The following is a 22,060-nucleotide window of genomic DNA, read 5'->3' on the forward strand; positions in this document are numbered from 1 at the left end:
CCTGCCTTGAGGACGAGGAGCAGAAGAGCTGTGAGCGGGTTCAGAGGATACCTACACACCATGAGGACGACCACGGCCTTCCCCTCACGCTCCCCGTCCCGCATCGCCCCCAAACCCGATGGAGTCACCTCTGCCATGCCACAAAACCACCCCACTGGGCCGGCTGGGCTCTGTGGGCAGAGCTGGGAAGTTGCTCCACCAAACCCCACGTAGGGCAGCGTTGGCCAACGGAACCAGGCGTGCTTCATCTTTTAGGAACGTTGCTCTCATACTACGGTTTTTCACCCAAAAGTGTCGCTGGCGGTGCCCAGAGGACACATCCCCTTGCGTTGGTGGCCATGGCCACCATGGGCGCAGCTTCTCCCACACCGTGGAGGAAAACCCACAGCTGGCAAAGGCAAGGAGCCCAGGTGAGGGGTGGGGTCGGCATCCCCCAAAAGGGCAGGAACCCCGTAAGAAGCCCACCAGCACCACTCCAGGGCTTTGTATGGCCACCACGTGTCCCCCAGAAGCTGGTGGAGCTTTTGGCAACGCGGCCAGGTTAGGGGACACGCCGTCCAGGCCATGCTTTCGTCCCAGGAAAAGCATTTTGATAGGGGAGAAGCTCTGCTTGCTTCCACTGGGATTGTTTTCCTATAGAGCGGAGCTGAAAGCAAGACGGGGGGAATTAAAACCAAAAACGAACAAACTAAACCCAGGAAGCCGAGCGCAGGCGGGACGTGGCCGCGGCGACGTTGTGCGCGGAGCCGAACACATCTGGAACAAGTTACGGCGCACGGCAACCCGAGCGCGGCCCAGACAAGTGCAAGACGTTACGGCATTGCCGCCCGCGGGGTGGGACGGGGGGAAAGGGGCCGGGGACGTGGGATGGAGGCACAGCAGCCCAGGGGGTTTGGGGTCACCCCGAGGAGGCTCGGAGGGGAGCCTCGGGGGTCCGCCGCTGCCCCCATGGAGGTGTTGTGGGGTGGGGGGACCAGGATGGGGGTACAGGGGGAACCATGCAGGCCTAGGGGCAAAAGAGCAAAACCCCACTTGGGACACATGGGGGGCATGCCGCTCCCCACCCACGACACCCCACTCCTAAAAAGCACCTTAAAAACCCAAAAGCACCTTAAACCCCCCCCCCCCGACCCCAGACCCCTCTCCACACCCGGAGGATCCCTGTTGCATTTCCACGCTGGCAGGAGAGCTCTCCACACCCCCTATTTCCCCCCCCCCCCCTATTTTTACTTTTTTTTAATAAAACTGAGCTTGCTGACCCCCCGCACCTCCCCGACTCACCCTTTCACAACCCAAAACCCTCTTTTTTTATATATATATATATATATTTTAAATCTTTTGAGGCCGGACCCCTCCACGGTGCCTCAGTTTCCCCCTCCGGGATGCTCGCGGTGCTTGGTGGGGTCTCCCCGCGGGGGGTACGGGGGGAAAGAGGGGGGTCAGGGGAGGCTCCTGGGGGGTCGAGGGGGGTGAAAGGTATGGGGGGGTCCCGGGGGGGGGCTGTATGGCGGCGGGGGCCTGTGCCTTTAAGGGGGGGCAGCGGCGGCCCCAGCTGATGCTGCGGCTCCAATCAGCGGCCCAAGGGCTCTTGGCAGCCGGAGCCGCCGCCGCTCCGCATTCCTCCGTTCTTCCCAAAAGGGGCTAACATGGCGATGGGCAGGATGAGGTGAAGGAGCGAGGGAGGAGAGGAAGAGGAGAGGAGAAGGGGGGAGAGCAAAAGGGGCGAGAAAAAAAAAGGGCGGGGGGGAGAAAAAAAAGAAAGCGGGAAAAAAAAAGGCGAAACGGTGAAGAGGGGAAAGGGGGATGCGAGCAGGGCTGGCAGCGCGGTGATTCCCTCCTCCCTCCGAAAAGGGGGAAAAAGCAAAAAAATATAAAAAAAAAAAAAAAAGGCGGAAAAAAAAAAAGGAAAAAAAAAAAAAGGCAGGGAAAAAAGGCGGAGGGAAAAAAAAGCAGATTAAAAAAAAGCGGCGAAAAAAAAGGCAGAGAGAAAAAGGAAAAAAAAAAGCGAAGCAAAAAAAAAGCGAAGGGAAAAAAAAGGCAATAAAAAAGCGAAGAAAAAAAAAGGCAGGGGAGAAAAAAAAAAGGCAAAGAAAAAAGAAAGGAAAAAGAAAAAAAAAAGGAAAAAGAAAAAAAAAAGGCAAAGGGGAAAAAAAAAAAACAAAAAGCCACCAAGCCAGCAACCCACCCAACCCACCAGCTCCTTTTTTTTCATGGAGAGCACAAACCCCAGGCAAGCGGAGGAGGACCGGGACTCCTTTGCGCGGAGACCTTTGCATCAAAATGGTAGAGCCTGCGCCCCCCCCTTTCCTTCCCCCCCCCCCCTTTATTTTTTTTTCCGGCCCCCCCTTTTCCTTCCCCCCCCCCCCCCCTTTCTCCCCCCCTCGGTTACTTCGCAGGGGCCCTCCCGCAACTTGCCCCGGCGGAGGCTGGGGGGGGCCCGGGGGGGCTCCGAGGGCGAGCTGGGGGCTGCTGCATCCCCTTTTTGGGGGGGGGGGGCGAAGGGGGGGGCTGCGAGCAGCTCGCCCCCTTTGCACCCCCCCGAAACGGGCCGGGGGAGCTCCTGTTGGGGGGGGGGGTATTTTTATTTTTTTTTTGGGGGGGGGGGAGGCTGCTGCTGCATGGAGGCGCCCCCCCCCCCCCCCCCCCTTTCCCTGGAGCGCAGCGCGGAAACGGTCTGCGTTTGGCTTTAATTGCGGGATAATTAATCATAATAATTAATTAACCCCCCCCCCCAATCCCGCATCACACCCAGGCCCCCGTTTGCATGGGGGTGCCCTGAAGGGAGGGGGGGTGGGGGGGGCACGGAGGCTGCACCCCCCCCCCCCCCCGGGGTGAGGCCCAGCACCCATGGGCCAGGGGGAGGCCGCTCGCCCTGCTTGGGTGTAAGGGGGGGGGGGGGGGAGCTGGGGCTGGGGGCTGTGGGGGGGTCACTGGGCAAAATGGGGGGGGGGGGGAACTGGGAAAGTTTGGGAGCCCTCCCAGGCCGGAGGATCCCGCGACGCTGGGAGGCCCGGGGCTCCCTCGGCGCTTTGGGTTCCCGGATGACTCCTTCATGTTGCCGAGCCCCCGCTGCGGGTGGGGGGCACCCAGCGGCCACCCCCACCCCCCCCCCGGCCTCACCCCATGGGGAGCTGCTGCAGGGCTCCCCCCCCCCCCCCACTCCGCGGCACCCTGGCAAAACCCCCCATTATTTCCGTGCCGTTAAAAATAAATAAATAAAACAACGACTAGCGATGGTAATAGGAACGCGGCGCGGAGGTGCGTGGCGGTGACCTATTTTCGCCAGCGGTGGTTTTCTTTTTGGGGAGGGGGGCAGCGAGCAGGCCTTGAGCTGGATTCGGGGTGGGGTGGGGGGGGGAAATCCCTCGGGATGCGCCCGGCGACCTCGCCGTCCCCAAAAGCGAGCGGCTGCGGGGTTGCCCCCGTGCCCTGGCTCCGTGCCCGTCCTAACAGCCGGGGTCACCCCGGGCGGCTTTCGGGACGCGGCGAGGGAAGCGCCGGCCCTTGGACGTGCCGGGGGGGGGGATGCCGGAGCCGGCCTTGCCCTCGTGAAAATCCCGTTTGCATCAGATCGGGCCCCCAAAACCGTGCCTCTGTCCCCCGGGATGAGTTTGGGAGGTTTCGGTGGTCCCCGGCGGTGCAGATGGGGACGGAGATGCCGGAGCCCGGCTGGGTGGGGAGGGCGAAAAGTTGGGGACCTGACATTTTTCTTCACGTCGAGCTGGAGGGGAACGTGCTCGGCAGAGGGGAAAATCCTCCTCGTCGGAAGGAGGCTGCTTGGTTATTCTTATTTTTGTTCCCGGCCCGAGGTGCTGCGTTAGGGTTTGGGCTCGAATTGCCGGGGCGAGCAGCGGTGAGAGCTGGGGGGGGGACCACCCCCAGACCCCGAATCCCACCCAGCCTCGGTGCTGTGGGAGCCTCAGCGGAGGCAGGAGGCCGGGGTAGAGGCTGGCTGCGTGTCAGGTGCGGGACCGGCACCCCCGTGGACCTTCTGGGGGAAAAGGGGCACAAAGCCGGGGTGCGCAGCCCCTCGCACGGGGACGTGGCGGTGCCTGGGCCCGACAGCTCTCCGCGCGGAGGCAGAGTCCAAGATTTTATTTATTTGTATTTATTTTGGCCTCAATGCTGTTACGTTTGCTTTGCCCCCCCCCCCCCCCCAAAAAAAAAAGAAATACGGAGCATCCGTAGGTCCCCTTGCTGCTGTTTGCGTCCTGGCTGTCCCCAGCGTCCCCGCCGAGGGCACCAGGGAAGCTGGGGACAAGCTGAGGATGGGCTCAGCACCGACAGCGCTGCCATCGACCCACTGCAGGATCCGGCCCCCGCTGGCAAGGCGTCCCCCACCCCGTTCCCTTCCGTCCTCCCGTCGGGGACACGTGGGGGCCTCGTCCCCACGTCCCCACCGCTCCAACCACCTCATCCAGCATTCGGACACGGGGAAGGGCCGGAGGCGTTGGCACCGCTGGGGAGCACGGGGGGCCTCGCAGCAGCCCGTTGGCCTCCCCGGCTGGGCAGGGGGGCCGGAGGGAGCGGAGGAGGCCCGGTTGTTGAGGCCGGGTTCGGGGCTGAGCTCTGGGAAGGGCTGCGCTCAACCTTTAACCACCGCGCCGGCAATTTTGCGGTCTGGAGTCGGGCTCGGGGAGCGCCGTGTTTTTAGCCGCAGGAGAGCAAATCCCAGAACCGCCGGGGCCGGTCGGGGCGCGAGGCAAACCTCGGAGGTGTCGAGGGAGAGACCGCCGCCGCGATGCGGGGACGTGGGGGGCACCTGCGGTCCTCAGCTCCCACCTGCGAGGGTCGGGGACCCTCGGTGGCACCCCCCCGGTGTGGCACGGGCAGGGGTGCCGTTGCCACCCGCTGCCCCTTCATTCCACGGAGCCCGCGTGGTGCCCGATTTCTGGGGAGATTTCGACCTCTTCTCCGCCAGTTCTGGGGCTGGGACGCGTGGGGACATCCGTGGGGGTCCCGTAGGGGGGATGCTCGCCTGCTCCCCGTCCCCGTGACCCCGGTGCACGGCGCTGCAGGGCGATGCGTGCCGCGGCCCCGCTCGTGCCAGCACCTCGCGCCGGGGCTGGGCAGCGGCTGGATCCGGCCCCTGGCGCAGCCGCTTGGCCGGCAGCCCGGCCGGGGAGGTTAGTGCTGGGGTTTGTCCTCGTTTCCTCCCTTCATCTTCCCTCCGCTTGTTTTTCTCGGGCTGGGGAGGGAGGCAGGCGGCAGCTTTGCGTGTCCGTGTGTCCCCCACACCCTCCTCTTCCTCTTTGGGGTCCCCTAATCCCACCCCCCCCAGCCACCCGGGGGGCTCGCGCTTGGTGGCGCGGAGCGTGTCCCTGCCAAGGGGGTCCCCTCTGCAGCACCGAGATGCTTTTGGCTCTGATATGCAAGCAGCGGGTGCCCGGGGGACCCCACATCTCTGCTCCTCTCTGGGGTGCCCCCCCCCCCAGCATCACCCCCATGGTTTGGTTTCACCGGTTTGTTGGGGCCGATGGTCTGTCCGTCCGTCCGCCCTTACAAAGCATCGCTGCGGCTTTGCAGCTCCGTGAGCGAAAGAAAAGCAGAAGGACGCCCGGAGGGTTGAAAAAAAAATAATAATTTTATTTATTTATTTTTAATACAAAAGCACAAACGCAACCAGCCCTTAAGCGGCGGCTCCTGCTCCCCTGCGCCGGGGCCCCTCAACCCGGCCTCTGTGCGAGGCCCAGCCCCGGGGACGGGGGAAGGACCCGTCCCCGATCCTTGCTCCAGGACTGGTTCTGCTGCCCTCCAGGCTGCTCCCTGGAAATCGTCTTTGAACCAAAGTGATGAGTCTGAGGGGAAAAGCAACCGAAGGGAGGGGAAAAGAAGCCCCAAAAGCATCCGTCTGTCTCCAGCGTGGGCTAATACACTTCTTTGTTGGCTCTTGGGGTGGCACGGAGGTGTTTTTTGGGGTGTCTGACGCCCCGAGGTGGGACAGGCGCTGGGAACATCACTCCCCCACCCGCACGCATCTCCTGAAGCCACGGGTCGGGACCTGCCGTTGCCGAACATCCTCGCCCAGCCAAAAAATCGTCCTGTATCCAACCAGGCGAGCCCAGCGACCCCTACGAACACCTCTGCCTTCCGTCTGGCTCTACTCGGGGTGGCCTCGAGCATCTCCACCGTTCCCAGCATCCTTCAAATCTTAGGGAAAACACAACCCAGGGAAGGGACGGCGACGTGAAGGCCGTCGGTGGTTTGGGACCGTGCCCACCTCGTGGCCCCGCAGCACCCCGCGGGCGGGATGCCGGCGGTGGGCGCTGCGAGGCGGCCGCTGGGGCTCTGCCCGCCGGCAGCACGGCCGAGCTATTGTTTTCCCTTCCTGCTTGTTTTTCCGGACGTCCTAGTGAAATCCTAACCCCCCCCCCCCCTCTCGCAGCGGCTCCCAGCGAGGTCCCGCTCTGGGAGGGCACGCAGCGGGAGCGACGCTCCGGCAGCTTTCCAACCCCGTTTATCCAAAAAATTGGGCAGGAACGGCACCGGGAGGAGCTGGAGCCCTGCTGGAGGTAGGGGACAGGCGAGGGAGCGGCGCGGTGGGGAGAGCCTGTCCCACCGCCGGGCTTCCGTGCATGGCCGCGGTCCGAAATCTGGTGGCTTCTTGGGTGTTTTTGGTGATGTTTCATGGCTTTTGGGGGGCGTTTTGGAGGTGTTTCTTGAGTTTTTGGTGGTATTTCTTGTTATTTTTCGGCTGCTTGTCCTAGGGTGGCTTTGTTGCCAGGATTGTCTCGTCGTATTTAACTCCCTGGCCTCAAACCTACAAGGAGAGGCTGCAGATCCCCTCCGAGGGTGCTGGAATTTGAGGGTGAATCTCGGGGATCGAACCCCAAAGCGCTGGCACCTGGGTCAGCACTGATTTAGCGCCGTGCCTTTGTGCCATTTGAATTCTGCAAAAATGTGGGTTTAACGCTCTTCCTTCCTTGAGCAGAAGTCTGGGCGTGCCATTACGTAGGGATCCAGCGAAGTGCCCTCTCCCCAAAATGCAGCGTTGTCCAAACTGAAAATAGGACAGGTCTTTATATATGTATTTATTTTTTGATGAGCAAGTATAAACAGCGCCCTGAGCTCCTTATTAAAGCACTTTTCCTACGTGCAATTTAATACTTAAGGTCAACGTTAAACGCTTCGGCGGGTGCAAATGATACCCAGAAGCAGGCTGCAGGTTTTCACGGGAGAGCTGAGTTTGGGGGATTTTCAGGGAGCTGAAAAACGTTAAGGAAATTCCCGAATTAGTCTCGCAGCCACCTTTTGCGCTGCGGTGCGCGTGTGCAAGGGGGGTGTTTAAATAACCCCAATGCCTCTGTGGTTCTTGCTTCCTCACGGTGGCCAAATTTTGGCTCCCCGCGGTCCAGCGAGCATCAGCATCTGCAGTTCCCGCCTCGCCTTTATCTCCTGCTCGCATCCTGGCTCCTGTGTCCAGCCAAGGGGCAGCAGCAAGTTTGCTTTGAAGGGGAAGGAAGGAAACGGGGGCTTGTGCGCGCGCAAAAAAAAAAATATAATAATAATAAAAAAAAATCCATCGCCATCATAAAGCCTGCGCGCGGCGGGCCCCCGGCTCGTCCCCAGCATCCTCCCCATGGGCTTTTTCGGGCCGGGGCTTTGGCAGCGATGGTTGGAAATGCTCTTAAAATAGAGCCGGAGGGAAGCGTCCGCGCGGGGGGGCCGGCTGCAGGCGCCGGCTGGCCCGGCGGGGTGGGGATTTCGTGGCCACGCCGCTTTCGAATAATCTTGACGGGGCTTTGCTCGGTGCCGGGGCTCGGTGGCAGCGCCAGGTGGTTTGGTGTTAGCCCCGGTTGGGTTTGGGAAGAGGGTGCAAGCGTCCTAAGGGATGGGGGGCACCCAGAATCGGGATATGGGGTTGGCGACGCAACGTGGGGCTCGCTCCCACCACGTGGCACCACGTTGGGCCTCTTGCGAGGCTAAACGCCGAGCCGCCATCGAGCCAAGGCAGTGATGGCAAAAGTGGGGTTTTTAATGAAAACAGATACGTGTATTTGCAATTAGCCCGTGGGAAGGGGCTGCGGGATCGCCCCCCCTGTGTCTACGTGGCCCCGGGGGGACGTTTGGGGACGAGGCGGGGATGTGACCCCCGCGGGCGCCTCGACGCCGCGGCTCGGGGCTTGGCTGGGGCGCCGGCTCCGGGCGAGAGCACGAAAGCATCTGAGAGCAATAAAGAGCAAAAAACCCTCCCGCTGACAGGCCCGGGCTGAAGTCACCGGCGGGCCGCGGCCAAGACACGCATTGTCCTCGCCGCTGCTGGGACTGATTAGAGCCGCCTGGCAGGACCCGGCGCTGGGTGAGGGGTCAGCCCCTTTTTGCCAAAAACGCCTCGATCCGGAGCAAAAAGCCAGCTTTTGTTTTCCAGGCTGGGCTGCGACGCCGTCCAGAGGGCCCCATTTCCCCTGAATTGCCCCCATTTCTCCGCCCGCGCACCTCTGCCGGCCTCGCGGCGTCCTGTGTCGGGAGCCAGGCAAGGTGCACACCGGCGTCGTGGATGCTGGAGGAAAAAAAAAACAGAATTTAGGGGTTTTTGGAGCAAGGTCAAGGCGGGAGAGTCCCTGGCAAGCAGCAAAGTGCTCAGTTGAGAGCTTGCTGTTTCTTCGACGTTCGTGGTGATTTTTGTTATATCATCTTTTGGCCGTCCAAATTCCTCTCGTCGGCGCGTCGTTGGGGTTGGAAAACGGGGACGGACGGATGGATGGGGGGACAGACAGATGGATGGGGGGACGGACGGATGGCTGTTCCATCTGGGATGCATCATTTTGTCCCAAATACACCCACAAATCCTCATTTTCCCACCTCCTTGCCCCGCTCCAGGCGGCGGAGCTGCATTTTTCCTCCTTTTCCCCAGGGCGTGAGCGCTTGCTGGGGCTGCCCCGCGCCGGGGCCGGGGAGCCGCTGGGTGGTTGCGGAGCAGAAATTCCGAGAAAATGAAAAATTTTAGCAGGGAGGAGGAGGGATGTTGTTTGTTTGTTGAGAAAACAAAGAAAACACCCATTTTTTATTATTCGAGCAGTTTTTTTTCGTGCACTTTTGCCTTTGGCTCACAAAAAAAAGGACAAACAAAGTGCGTCTTGCTGGAATCCGTCTGTTGATCAAGAACTGCCGTTTGTCCCAGAAATAAGTGTCAGCCGAGGAAGTCCCATGGAGCAGGAGGTGCAGGATGAAGCTGCCCCTCTGCCTCCATCACTGCACCGCATCCCTGCGGCGGGACCGGGCGCGTCCACGGGGCCGGATCCGGATCCGTCCGCGCAGGTCTTCTTGGGTGCAAGAAGAAGCAAGAAGGGAGCAGGGGGAAGAAAAGCTGGCGTCCCCGTGGGACAGGGGATGAGGGTCCTGGGGGTCTGTGCTGTGGAAAATGTTTGTGGGTTGAAATAAATACCAGGCAGCACCAGCAGTGATGTTTGCAGCATCTCCCGGCCCGGGGCTGCAGCTCCCAGACTTGAGTTTTATCAGGTGCTGCCTTTCCCCGGGCAATTAAAAGGAACAGACAGGCAAAAAAGGGAGAAAAAAGATGTGTAGGTTATCCTGGTGAGTCCTGCTAAAATAACTGCCAACGTGAGCCAGAGCATGTAGCGTAATTCGGTAATTTCTTTCAAGGGATGCGTGCTTGACCGGGATTTTGCTCGGGGTGGAGTAGGGTGAGGTTATGGAAGAGCCACTAGGTTCGTCTGCGTCTGCCCTGACCTCATGGGACAAGGAGGAAGAGGAGGAGATACAGCCCAGGGGCTGCTTTCTGGACAGAAAACCCACATTTGGTGGATTTTATGCAATAATGTTGCGGAAGTGGAGAGGTTTCAAGTCCTAATTTCTTCCTAGCTGGGGGGGATACATCTCAGCCAGCGCCTAAAGTTGGTGAACATCCCCCCCGGGGAACCCCATCTGATTCAGGAGGTTGAGGACATCTGGAAGTGTCCCCTCTCCTGTGCTGCATCTTCTGTCCATGGGCATGGAGGGCTGAGTCATGCTTTGGCCACCCCCACGTGGTGGTGGGGTGGTCAGGGTGCCTCCTGCCCACGTTGAAGGGCTGTTGGCAAGGGCTTGTGTAGCTTCAGCCTGCCCTTGCGGTGAGTTTTCTCCTCCTTGGTTGAGTCTGATGGACTCAGATGGGTGGTGGAACTGCGTGGTTGGGCCCGGTGGTGGGGCTTCTTGTGTGATAACTCCCAAGTTTTTTGGTTGGCGTCTTCAAGCTGAGCCTGGTGGTGGAGCTTCTTGGTTGGAGTCCCCAAAAGCAGCCTGGTAGTGGAGGATTTTGGTTGGCGTCTTCAAGCTGGGCCTGGTGGTGGAGGTTCTTGGTTGGTGAAGGCAAGTTTAGCCTGGTGGTGGAGCTTCTCAGTTGGCCTCTGACATGGGACACGTGGACAGGGATGGGTGGCATGGCTGGGCAGTTTTTTTTCCTGAGGAAAGAGCCTTCCTGAACACTTTTATTTCCTTCCTCCCCACAGCTGATAGTCGAAAAGACGACTGACTACCCTTCGGCCGAGTACTCCCTGGTGGAGGATGTAGCCCTCCACTTCACGTGTTTGATGGACAGACTGAACGAGCAGCGCCTCTTTCAGCCGGACCTGTGCGACGTGGACATCGTGCTGGTGCAGCACAAGAGCATCTTCCCGGCGCACAAGGGGGTCCTGGCGGCCTACAGCCAGTTCTTCCACTCCCTCTTCACCCAAAACAAGCAGCTGCAGCGCGTGGAGCTCTCGCTGGAGGCCCTCACCTCCCAGGGCCTCCAGCAGATCCTCAACTTCATCTACACCTCCAAACTCCTCGTCAACTCCTGCAATGTGCAGGACGTGCTGAACGCGGCCGCCGTGCTGCAGATGAACAACATCGCCTCCTCCTGCCAGGACCTCCTCGACACGCGCTCGCTCAGCCTGGCCGCCGACATGGCCCTGCCCGCCGAGGGCTGCGCCGGCCCCCCGCCCTACTACTGCGAGATCAAGCAGGAGGTGGACGCCCCCCACCCCAAAATCTACGCCCGGGAAGGCAACGACCCCTACTCGGTGCGGGTGGAGGACGGGGCGGGTGGTGGGACACTCCCCGCGGGGCCGGCCAAGCAGTACTACAAGGAGGAGAAGGATGGCGGCCCCGGCGCTGTCTGTAAGATGGAGGGTGAGGAATCTGAGGAGGACCTGGACAGCCAGGGCTCCTACAACCGGGAGCAGATCATCGTGGAGGTGAACCTCAACAACCAGACCCTCAACGTCTCCAAGGGGATGGAGGGGAAGGCGGCCGCCAGCGAGGCGGCCGTGATGGGGCGGCCCGATGGCGACGGGCGCGACACGGAGGAGGACGGGGAGGAGGAGAACGAGGAAGGGGAGGAGGAGGAGGAAGAGGAGGAGGACGCGGAGGTGGGGGAGGAGGAAGAGGAGGAGCACAGTGAGGAGGAAGACCTGGAGGAGACGACAGAAGAAGAGGAGGACGAAGATGACGATGAAGATGCGTCGGAGGTGAAAAGAGAAAAGAGCGGGCAGCCCCGCAGGGGTAGCCGAGCATCCAAGGCCACCAAATCCACCATGGCCACCAGGTCGCAGGAGATGGCCAAGGCAGAAGAGGAGGAGGAGGAGGAAGAGGAAGGGCAGCGAGGGAGGAAGAGGAAGAAGGAACAGGACGGGCTGGGCCAGAAGGTGAAACTGGAGGAGAAGCAGCACTACCCATGCAAGAAGTGTCCCCGAGTCTTCAACAACCGCTGGTACCTGGAGAAGCACATGAACGTCACGCACAGCCGCATGCAGATCTGCGACAAGTGCGGCAAACGCTTCCTCCTCGAGAGCGAGCTGCTGCTGCACCACCAGACCGACTGCGAGAAGAACATCCAGGTGAGCCAACCCGGCGCCATCCCACTGGGGGGGGGACATCCCACCATGGAGGGGACATCACACTAGGGGAAGGGCATCCCACTACGATGGGCATCCGACCACGGGGATGGGTATCCCACCATGGGAGGACATGCCACTAGGGGAAGGACATCACACCACTCTGGAACATCCCACTGCAGGGATGGACATCCCACAAGAGGGGACATCCCACCATGAGGCGTCATCCCACCACGAGCTGGGACATCCCACCACGGAGGGGACATCCCGCTAGGGAAAGTACATCCCACCACGATGGGACATCCCACCTAGCATGGAGAACATCCCACCCACCTACACCCCGGGATGGGCTCCTGCTCAAAAATACTTTTGACCTTGCTGATGGCACGTGGTTGACCGGAGGGACCCTTGCTCCTCCCATGACTCGTATTTAGGCCTGGGGGTTCCCACGGTGGCATGGGACTGGTGGATTAGTGCTGGAGGACTGTGATTTCCCCTGGCCAGCTGGGTGGAAGTGGGGAGTAATTTCAGGGGAGTAATTTTTCTTTGGGTTTATTCAGTTAATCTGCATAAAACATTGCGAGCCCCTAATGGAGACGCACTCCAGCCGGTTCCACCCAGGCTTAGAGCAATTTAGCTTAATTCAAAGAACTGCTGACATGAGTTGAAGTAGTTGTAATCTGCCTTTTGTGCTTGTTAGCTCGCGTATTAGGAAATTTCTGAACCCACTTGACATCTGCGCGTGGCTCGGGCACAGCGTGTCCTTCACCTAGAGCTAACAGGATCTTCGTCTGCGTGTGCAAATCGCCTCCGTTAAATCAGTGCAATTTGGGGAGGGTAGATAGGTGTCCCAGTTGAGCAGCAAAATTACACATTCCTGCAGAGCCCTCCAGCTCGTCTTCTGATCCCCAAGGAGCAGTTTAGCACAACGCCACTGCTACAAATAAAATAAATCATGTGTTCTGTAGGGCTTTGCACATCGTCCTTCCCATCAAGCAGTGGGATTTTAAATGGTCCTGCAGCCCTACTGGGGGAAGGGAACACGGCCCAGATGCTGCTGAAGCCCTTTAAGGCTTGTATCCCAAATAAAATGGGTGATGGAGCCATTTGGGGTGTATTTCTGAGAAATTCACAGGGCTGAGGATGCTTTTTTTGGATGTGTTTGTGTTCACTGTCCTGGGACCAGTGAGAGCATCTCCAACACCCCCTGCCCGCGGGCTTGTGGCTGGTTTGGAGCCTGTCGTAAAGCAATTCAAAGTGGGTTTTCCCAGAGCGTTGCTTCATGCTCTTCTGCTTTCCTGCTGGATGACATGGGGCTATCATCCTCCACCTCATTGCTTTTTTTTCCTCTCCCCTTTTTATCCCTTTTCCAGGTCATTTCAGAATAGGGGGAACCGCGGCTGTCCCTGTGGTGACTTCCCTCAGCGGAAAGCTTGGCTCATTACCTTTTACTTAGTGAAGTGTTTTTAATTTTATAAATAGAAGCCAAATTCACTCAATTTACTCTGACAATATTGAATAACTTTATTAATATACTGTGGAATTGTTTCTGGATGGAAATGAGATTTTTTTTTCAACTCTATGCCTATACCGGACAGGTTTTATTTCTTGTTTTTAACCACATCTGTGGAGGGACTTTTCCTCTTATCCCATCCGTGTCAGGTGCTCTCTTTTGCTGACTGGTCCCCAAATCTCACCCATGAGCTTTGCTCCCTGTGAACGTTTCCCACCACCAGCCGTGGCCCTGCAGGCTCCGTAGCAGCTTTCCGGCCACCTGAAAAAGGATTCAGCCTTCGCTTTGTCACATTGGATCTCAGAATCTCTTTTGGCCGTCTCCAGTGTGGTGTTCCTCTTAACTTGCCAGAATTGATCTTATTTGCCTTGTCTTTTGCCTGAGGGTGCAGGGCTCTGCCCTCGAGGCAGCTCGGTGGCAGCCGGGGGCTTTCCTTCATCTCCCGCTTTCTCTCTCTCTTTAATTTTAATATTTCCCTGCAGCCTTTTCCTTTTTAAGTGGAGGAATGTGGAAGTTGTCCTGAAACATCTCTTAGAGCAGAGATAAAACTGTTCCGATCTGTAGAAATATTTACTTAGAAACGGCAAAGCTCAGAGGACTGCTCGTGCTGAAATTCGGGCCTGCCAAGATGAGGAAGGCGAGCGCTGGGAATGCCTCTGTGACCCTCGTCGTGCCTCCCAGGCACCTAAATATAAATAGAGACACTGTGACTGCATGACATAACAGTATATTTTCCACGGTTCTGCAGCCTCATAGAGTGCAAAATTTGGATGAAGCCCATCAACGAGCTCCTCGGGGTGGGAGGAGGAGGTCGAGGCCGCGTTATCTGCGCTTCTTCAGGCCCCGCCGTGAACCCCCAGGGGTTTGCTTGGCCGTGCTGTTGCCAGATGGCTCCTAGGCATCAATTAATTATTTTTCTCAACACACCGGCGAGCTGAAGAGGCTCTGGTCCTGGTTGGACAAGAGGAGGATGAGTATCCATGTCCATTGAGGGTCAGTAAACAGTTTTGCCCTGATTTAGGCAATTCCCAGCCCTTCCTCGTACGGGGATGTGAGCTGAGCTCGTGTGGTAGCCATGGGCACGTGGTGAAAAGACAACTGCAGCCCATGCCAGAGGTGAAAAAACAAGTCGTGGCAGCCAAGGTTACAGCTTTTTCTGGCAGTTTCCTGAGAAACATCAAACTTGGTGGAGCTGGAAGGAATCTCTACCGTAACTTTAAGGGGGAGACTTTGCACGTGCTTAAAAATGTCACGGCGTGGCGTTGTGTTGTGTAAGTGAACAGGTTTTGGGGTCTTCTTTGGTCCATTAATGACCATTATCTGAATTAATGGGTATTAATAGAATTGTGGGGATTAATGGATATTTTCAGAGTTTACGGATATTAATTCAATTTGGGGGTTTTTCAGAGAACTCAGTGCTAAAGTATCCAGAATACCTGCCAAGGACTGAAGTCATTCTGCCCTGTCTTGGGCCTCTCTTTTTTCCCATATCACTTGCAGCCTCCTAATGCTGAGATAGTGGGTTTTTTTTGGATATAAGGTCTTCATTGTGTGCAAGCATGCAAAGCATCATCCCAACTAGGGATGAGCCCCTGGTGCAGGAGGCAATGGGTATGGGAGTCTTCTCCACCCATTGTCTCCCTTGGAAAGGCGTCGCCCCCTTCCCCATCCGGTGGATAGAAATTTGAGTTTTGGAGATTTTTGACCGACGAGGTCTGGAGCAGACTTGGTGTTGTTAAATTGGCTTTAGGTTTTGTTGATGACGTTGTCTTTCAATGAAGCAAAACCTCAAATGCGGCCGTGCCTCGGGACGTTCCCCTGCCTCCCTGCCCAGCCCCTCTCTCGTTGCAGTGCGTGACGTGCGGGAAGGGCTTCAAGAAGCTCTGGTCGCTCCATGAGCACAACAAGATCGTCCACGGCTACGCCGAGAAGAAGTTCTCCTGTGAGATCTGCGAGAAGAAGTTCTACACCATGGCCCACGTGCGCAAACACATGGTTGGTGAGTGCGGGAGGTGCTGGGGCCGCGGGAGGTCTCGTTGGGGTGCTCGTCTGGCGTTCCCATGATGAAGGGCGTTCTTCTATTTCGGCCGTGTTGGGAATTTAGGGCTGGGCTAACTCTTGGTGAGCTTTCTGACGGCAAACAAAGGCATTGAGACTTGCCTTTTTTTATCCTGCGGTGCCGGGTAGTTAATGCTGAGCGTGTGCCTGCTCTGTACAGCTTGCTTTTGGAGCAGTTCTCTGCTGCAGAGCAGGCACGGCACCGGGGAATCTCATTTATTTTATTTAACCAGAAAAAAAAAAAAAAAAGGCTTCAGAAGTGATCAAAGGAGGGTTTGAAGTGTAACCATCCTTCCCTTGTAAAAGAGGATGAGCCTGCGCCAGCGCTGGGCTTTGAAAAGCAAACTGCACATGGCAGCGGCAGTCATGTCCCTCAGGCTGGCTGCTGCTCCAGGCACCAGAAAGGACCAAAAAAGGGATTTTTTTGCAGGCAGCGAGGGGGGTGTCCCACACTGGGTTGTTTTAAGGAGAGATCTGAAGGACAGGGGGCTGTTGGTGAGCCCCAAGATGTGTTCATGGGTGGCACGGTGCTGCCGTGCATCTTCTCAAGATGTTTTTGGGTTGGCCGTGGTTGGGCACCAGTTGTGGGGTTTTGGGAGCTGTCACGGGACTGTTGGAGGTGGATGCATGGGGAGGGCGTGTGACGCTGCTCGCCTTCGCTCCAGCTCACACCAAGGACATGCCCTTCACCTGCGAGACCTGCGGGAAGTCCTTCAAGCGCAGCATGTCCCTCAAGGTCCATTCGCTGCAGCACTCGGGGGAGAAGCCATTCAAATGCGAGGTAAGGTCCCTTCCCTGGGGAGTCATTTTTTGGCATTATTTTAGGTGGAAAATTTTGATTTTTCTGCTGCTCGCGCACGCTGCCGATTGGGCAGGGGTGGGACAAGACGCGGGGGTATTTGAGGTGCTCATTGTCTGCTTGTCCTCGCCCTGCAGAACTGCAACGAGCGCTTCCAGTACAAGTACCAGCTGCGCTCCCACATGAGCATCCACATCGGGCACAAGCAGTTCATGTGCCAGTGGTGCGGCAAGGACTTCAACATGAAGCAGTACTTCGACGAGCACATGAAGACGCACACAGGTGAGAGAGAGCTCCTGGCTTGTGGGATGGCGAGCGATGGGGTGCGGGTGGCACAGGTGGGGTTGGAGGGGAAGGATCCGGCCGCCGCTTCTCACCCGTGCCCCCCAACGCAGGCGAGAAGCCCTACATCTGCGAGATCTGCGGGAAGAGCTTCACCAGCCGCCCCAACATGAAGCGGCACCGCCGGACCCACACGGGCGAGAAGCCCTACCCCTGCGACGTCTGCGGCCAGCGCTTCCGCTTCTCCAACATGCTCAAAGCCCACAAGGAGAAATGTTTCCGCGTCAGCAACCCCTTGGCTTCGGACACGGCCGCCCCCCAGCCCGCCGCCAGCCCAGCCCCGCTGCCCCCCGGCCCCGGCGTCTCCCCGCTGCCGCTGCTTCATCCCCTCCCACAGAGCCTCCCTCCTCCTCCTCACCTACCGCCACCGCCTCCCCTGTTCCCTGCGGGGAGGATAAATTCCAATAACAACTAGGTGCCCCCCCACGCCCCGCACAGACTGCTCTGCCCTTCGGAAATGCCCGGGGAGCCATGGCTTCGCTTGCTCTCTACCCCCCTTCCTCCTCATTTTGGGGTTGTTTTGGTGGTTTTTTTTTGTTTTTTTTTTCTCGCCCGTAAAGCCTTTTTTTTTTTTTTTTTTTTTTTGTGGAGAGGGGGAGCTGGGGGAAGCCCCTGAGGAGCGTGGATGCTTGGGGGGTAACCGTCCGTAAAGGTGCAGATAAAAGGCATCGCTCTCCGTTTTGTCCCAGCCGTCAGCCCCTGTGCAGTCTTCCACCAGCAATCCCCGTCATCGGGAAAACACGGAAGGGAAGCCTCTCCCAAAGGGATTTTTCCCACCGAGAGATGGTGATTTGACCCAGCGAGGGGACGGATGCCGACGTGCAGGTTCCATCGGCTCCGTCCCCAGCTGGGCTGCTCATCCCGACCCTCCCCGGCTTGCCCCTTCCCCGCGTAACGACTTCATCTCCATGCCAAGAGGGCTGTGGGGCACGGAGGAACATGATGCTGCGCCATCCGGGGTGCCAGCACTTCCGTATTTATAAGCAGAAATCTAGCTAGTGGTGCTTGAATCCCTGTACTGTAAAGCTGGTCTTTAATTAGGCCCTTTCCCCGAGAGTTGAGGTGGGCACCGTGCAAGAGCTTCCCGCCGGCCCCGGTGGCCTATGGCGAGTAGATGTCCCCGTTGGAGAGCCATCAGCAGCCCTCGCCTTGTCTTCCTGCCCCGACACAAGTTTTCCTCCCCGATAGGCAAAAGCACAAACACCGGTGCTGTGTCTTGGGGCATCGGCAGCCAGCTGCCCCTTTGGTTTTGCAATTTTGGGGGTTTTCTTCTGGTCCCAGTGAGAGCCGGCTTTTGGAGTTTGCAGGGTGGCTTTGGAGGAGTTCAGATGGCCTCGGGACCAGTGGGAGGGTGGCTCCGGGATGGAGGAGCGGGACGCAGCCCGTTCTCGGCAGAATCAGCCCAGAATAGTGCCTTAACAATTCGAATAAACCCCTGACCCATGGGGGAGCTCCAGGCTGGGAGCTGTTGGGTCTCATCCCAAGGATTAGACCCTGGTCAGCCCAATGACGTCCCGTCCTCCAACTTCTTGCCATGCCAGGAAAGCCCACGTTACTCTACCAAGCTTCTCCTCCCCGTAGGGTTGGCAGCCCCTCGGGGGGGACCAGAGGGGACTGACATGCCCGTGTTGTCCCGAAAAGGGCTGGTCGGCTCGGTGATGCCCCACGGTGTGGGTTAGCACATCTCTGGCCACGTCGTCCTTGCGTGTTCGCCTCCCAGTGAGCTGAATGATGTTGAAGTTGAGCTGGTCTTGGATTTCACTTATTCAGGCTGGCTTTGTGCCAGCGGGGGAGAAGAGAAATTGTGGTGTGGAGCGGCAAAGCCAGGGAGGTTTTGCTGTTTTCTTTTTTTTTTTTTTTTTGTCAGACGCCAGGGGGTCCAAGCTGGGTCTCTTGCTGCTGTGATTTACCTTGGGGTGTCACGTGTTGGTCTGACCATGGCTCTGTGGTCTCTCTGCCCAGGAAGGTGTCCCCGTTCTCGGTCGGGGTGAGCTGGGAGCACTGCAGAGCCCCTGGCCCGGGCAGAGAGGTGCCGGGCAAGAAGTGGAGCTCATTGCAGCTGCCCAGGCCAGTAGATGTGTGTGGATGTGGCCAGGTCGTGGAGGAGGTGCTGAGGAGGTCTGATGGTGGTTAAGGAGGGAGAGAGGACACTGCAGGAGCCCTTTCTTGTTCACACCTTGGTCTGGGCGGTGTTGGGGTGCTGGGGAGGGTGATCCACGCCTGGCTCTGCGTGAAGTCTTTGTGCTTCATCTTCTGGACCAAGCCAGGAAAGCTCTTGGGCATTTCTGAACCTGCCCCTGTGAAGCCAGAAGGGCTCATCCACGTGCTCAGGAGCTCTGCTGGATGGGGTTGTGCAGGGGCAGCAGCCTCACTGGGACAGGGGACCGCCTGCTGTCCTCGAGAGCGCCATTCGAGGTGACAAGTTAGGTGCTCGGTGTCCTCTGCTGGGTGGTGCTCCCCATACTCAGCATCTCTGGAGGGCCGGCTTTTCTCGTGGGTGTTAGCATGTTGCTGTTCGTCCTTGTGCTGGCTGGGATTCTGTGGAGCTCAGTACCAGGGAGCTGAGCCCCATTCCCAGCTGCCTTGAGCAGGGGGAGGATGCTGTGGCAGAGCTGCCCTGCCACGTCTGACCTCCTCAGGTGGGTGCCAGAAGCTCTGCTGCTCGCCTTCCTTCGTGACCCCTGGGCTTATCGGGGCGGTGCAATGCCTTCTCCAACTCCCACCTGTGAGGGAGGCGGGCACTCGGTTCTTGGGGCCATTGGCTTTTTGAAGGGACCATGACCCAGCCTGGAAAGTAATTGCTTTGGAGGCACTTTCAGTGATACCCTTGGAGATGTTGGAGGGCCTCAGTAGAGTGGTCCGTGCTGTCTCCTCCTTCTCTGCCTTCCAGACCCCTTCCCCTTGGGCTCCCTTGTGTTTCTTTTCCCTTGCACTTGGCATTGAGACAGGATGGGAGCCCGCACCCTAGGGAGACTTCACCTTGCCTGTATGGTCTTCTGTGATGGAGCCCATCAGCCTGCCTGCCTGGCAGATTCTCCCCCCAAGTAAATCCCTACACCAACGCATGCCCCCTCGTACCGCTCACCTGGAGGTGGCTTTCCCCATCCCTGCCCCAGCTCATCCTCTCCCAGGGAGGACCTGTCCCGCTCAGATGTCACCAGAAGATGACAGCTCCTCCTTGAGGCTGATGAAGCCGCGTTGGTCTCAGGAGGGAAGAGCAGGTGCAGAGCACTTGCTGGCCCTCGAAAAACTTCCTGGTCCATGGAAAACCCGACGACTGGTCTCAACCACCTCCAGTCCCCTTCGAGAGCCTGCCCGGAGAGCTGCTTGGAGATGTCGAGATGTGACCATGCACACAGCACTTTGGAGAACCAGATCCCTGCTGCTCCCTCCCCTCTCCGAGGCCTGGGCAGCTCCCAGGAGTCCTACACAGCCTCCGAGCCCTTTTGTCTACGCCCTGACTCAGTCCCGATGTGTTTCGTCGTGTCTGGTTTTCATTAACGTACTAAGAGCTCAAAGGAGTCGCTCCCACGGCGCCTCGTCCCACATCCATCCCAGTCGGACCCCGTTGGCCCCCGTTGGGTTAAAAGGGGCGGGGGAGTTGGGTCCGTTGTTTTCAAGCTTTTTATATTTTATTTTATTATTATTATTATTTTTTTTTTAACTCTTGCACCTTAATCTCTCACATCCCTTCTTCGACAGACCGTGAGGGTGGAGAGGGGCCTGATTTCCATTGCGCGTACCCAAGAGCAGCCCGCAACGCAACGTTCGGCCGACGGCTCTGCCCGCGGCCCGGACCTGGCGGAGTTTTGGGTTTTATTTTCCCTTTGGTTTGAACTCTGGGGAGGGAGGGAGCCACGCAGGGAGGGTTGTTTTTGTTTTCTATATCCCAGGAGCCTGGTAGCACAGACCAGTTAGCCTCATTATGTCCATGAGGTACGGCTGGCCCTTCGGACCACAGCCATAACCCAAGCGCGGTGGGAAGGTGATGGATGGACGGACGGTGGGTGGGAACGGCTGTGACAGTGCAATAGAGACGAGCATCCGCTGCTAGACAACTCCACTGATTAAACTCTTGGTTCGCCTGAAGTCAAGAGGGAAGGACAGATGGACAGACGCCCTTGGTTCACACGGACGGAGAGAGCTTCCCCGCACGCAGCCCCTCTTAATGACACACAACCATGACGGAGTTGGGTCGAACTCACAAAGGAAGAAAAATTTTGAAAAACAGGAGGGAGGAAAAAAAAAAGGAACTAAGAACAACCTCAGTAGCATGGAACTTGAAGGAAACGAACGAAACCCCAAGCACTTGCCTCAAAACTAGTTACTCATGCCTGGTGTTCGGCTCTGTATTATTTTGTGGCATTCAGTACCGGTTGCCCAAACATGCCAAGTTAAGAGTGTATCGGTGGCTCTACTAGTGTGAACAACCTAAACGAAGCACTTTATTCTGTATAGATAAGGGAAGACGGGGAGGGGAGGGGAAGCGTGGATGCTTTTCGGAAGCGTCTTAAGTAATGTTCTAGGAAATGTATTATTATTATTATTATTACTTCTTTTTTTTTTTTTTTTTTATGACCATGTGTAATCAATATATGTTTATCTTTAACGCCAAGTACAGCAGTTACTCTCTTTGGGACGGTGTGAGGAGGGGGAGGCTGAGGCTACCGGTTTAGCCCATCATCACGGGGCCGCCAGGGCAGGTCATTGCCTGCTGCAGAAACGGGGCGACTCTTGCTATGGTCTTGGCCCCGTTGATGTCCGGGAGGTCCCAAGAGGTGCTTCAAAGCTGCCTTCCAGGACACAGCTCACAGCCAGCCGTGGCACCACGGCCCCATCCTGAGCCATCTTCTGCCTGGGGGTGCTGGAGCTGCTCTCTGGGCCACCGGCGAGCAAGACGAGCCATGGCGGGCTGTTCTGGGGTGTCCCTAGAGGCCAGGTCCTTGGCCATGCTTTGAAACCTGCTTTTGGCCTCTCACCAAGGCACGTTCAGGGGTCACTGAGCTCTGAAAGTGGTGAGAGGACAGAACTGGGCCTTTCCACTGCGTTCTCCCAGTCTGGAAGTGTTATGACTGTTACCAAAGAGGTTGCAAGTGGAAGGACTGAATCAATAAACGATTTGTCTTTTATAAAAGAAAGCCTAAAGCTCCACCGCTTTCTTTGTTCTTATGGTAGGGTCTCGCTTCTGCTGTTGCTTCACACGCGTGGACTTTGTGTTGGGTTTGGTGGGAGGCTCTGTGTGTCTGTGTGAGGCAACTGGACTGTCGTGGGCCAACAAAAAATAGCTTTTCAGGGAAGGGTGATGAGTGGGTGGAGGACAGGGCTCGATGCTTACAGCCCCGGGGGTTAGGGTAGGTGAGGACTGAGCTCACAGGTCCTACTGGCTGCATGAGCTTTGGGTGAACTATGAGAGGAGGCTTCCTGAGCACCTCTGTAGGCAGTGGAGAAACCGAGGAACCCATCCAAAGGCACGCAGCACCTTCATTGATCGGAAATGGAGCTGTGGGAACCTTGCCAGCTGATGTCAGCACC

The 22,060-nt window shown here is 57.8% G+C and overlaps 1 protein-coding gene across 1 annotated transcript; it reads left to right on the forward strand.

The window, feature by feature from the left end:
- The first annotated feature begins 1,585 nt into the window (after nt 1-1,585).
- ZBTB47 (zinc finger and BTB domain containing 47) lies at nt 1,586-21,666 on the forward strand. The gene is made up of 6 exons (XM_083822965.1): nt 1,586-2,283; nt 10,449-11,819; nt 15,181-15,328; nt 16,053-16,168; nt 16,324-16,468; nt 16,582-21,666. The coding sequence occupies exons 1-6, from the start codon at nt 2,281-2,283 to the stop codon at nt 16,941-16,943; spliced, it is 2,145 nt and encodes a 714-aa protein (XP_083679091.1). The 5' UTR covers nt 1,586-2,280; the 3' UTR covers nt 16,944-21,666.
- Nucleotides 21,667-22,060: the final 394 nt, after the last annotated feature.

Source organism: Anser anser (genome assembly GCF_964211835.1).
Source record: "Anser anser genome assembly, chromosome: 2".
NCBI classification, from domain to species: domain Eukaryota; kingdom Metazoa; phylum Chordata; class Aves; order Anseriformes; family Anatidae; genus Anser; species Anser anser.

Bases quoted from the DNA above. Each gene is read 5' to 3' on its own strand.
- ZBTB47 (XM_083822965.1), top strand. The intron at 15,329-16,052 runs GTGAGTGCGGGA...CCTTCGCTCCAG, and splicing joins CGTGCGCAAACACATGGTTG to CTCACACCAAGGACATGCCC. The intron at 16,169-16,323 runs GTAAGGTCCCTT...CTCGCCCTGCAG, and splicing joins AGAAGCCATTCAAATGCGAG to AACTGCAACGAGCGCTTCCA.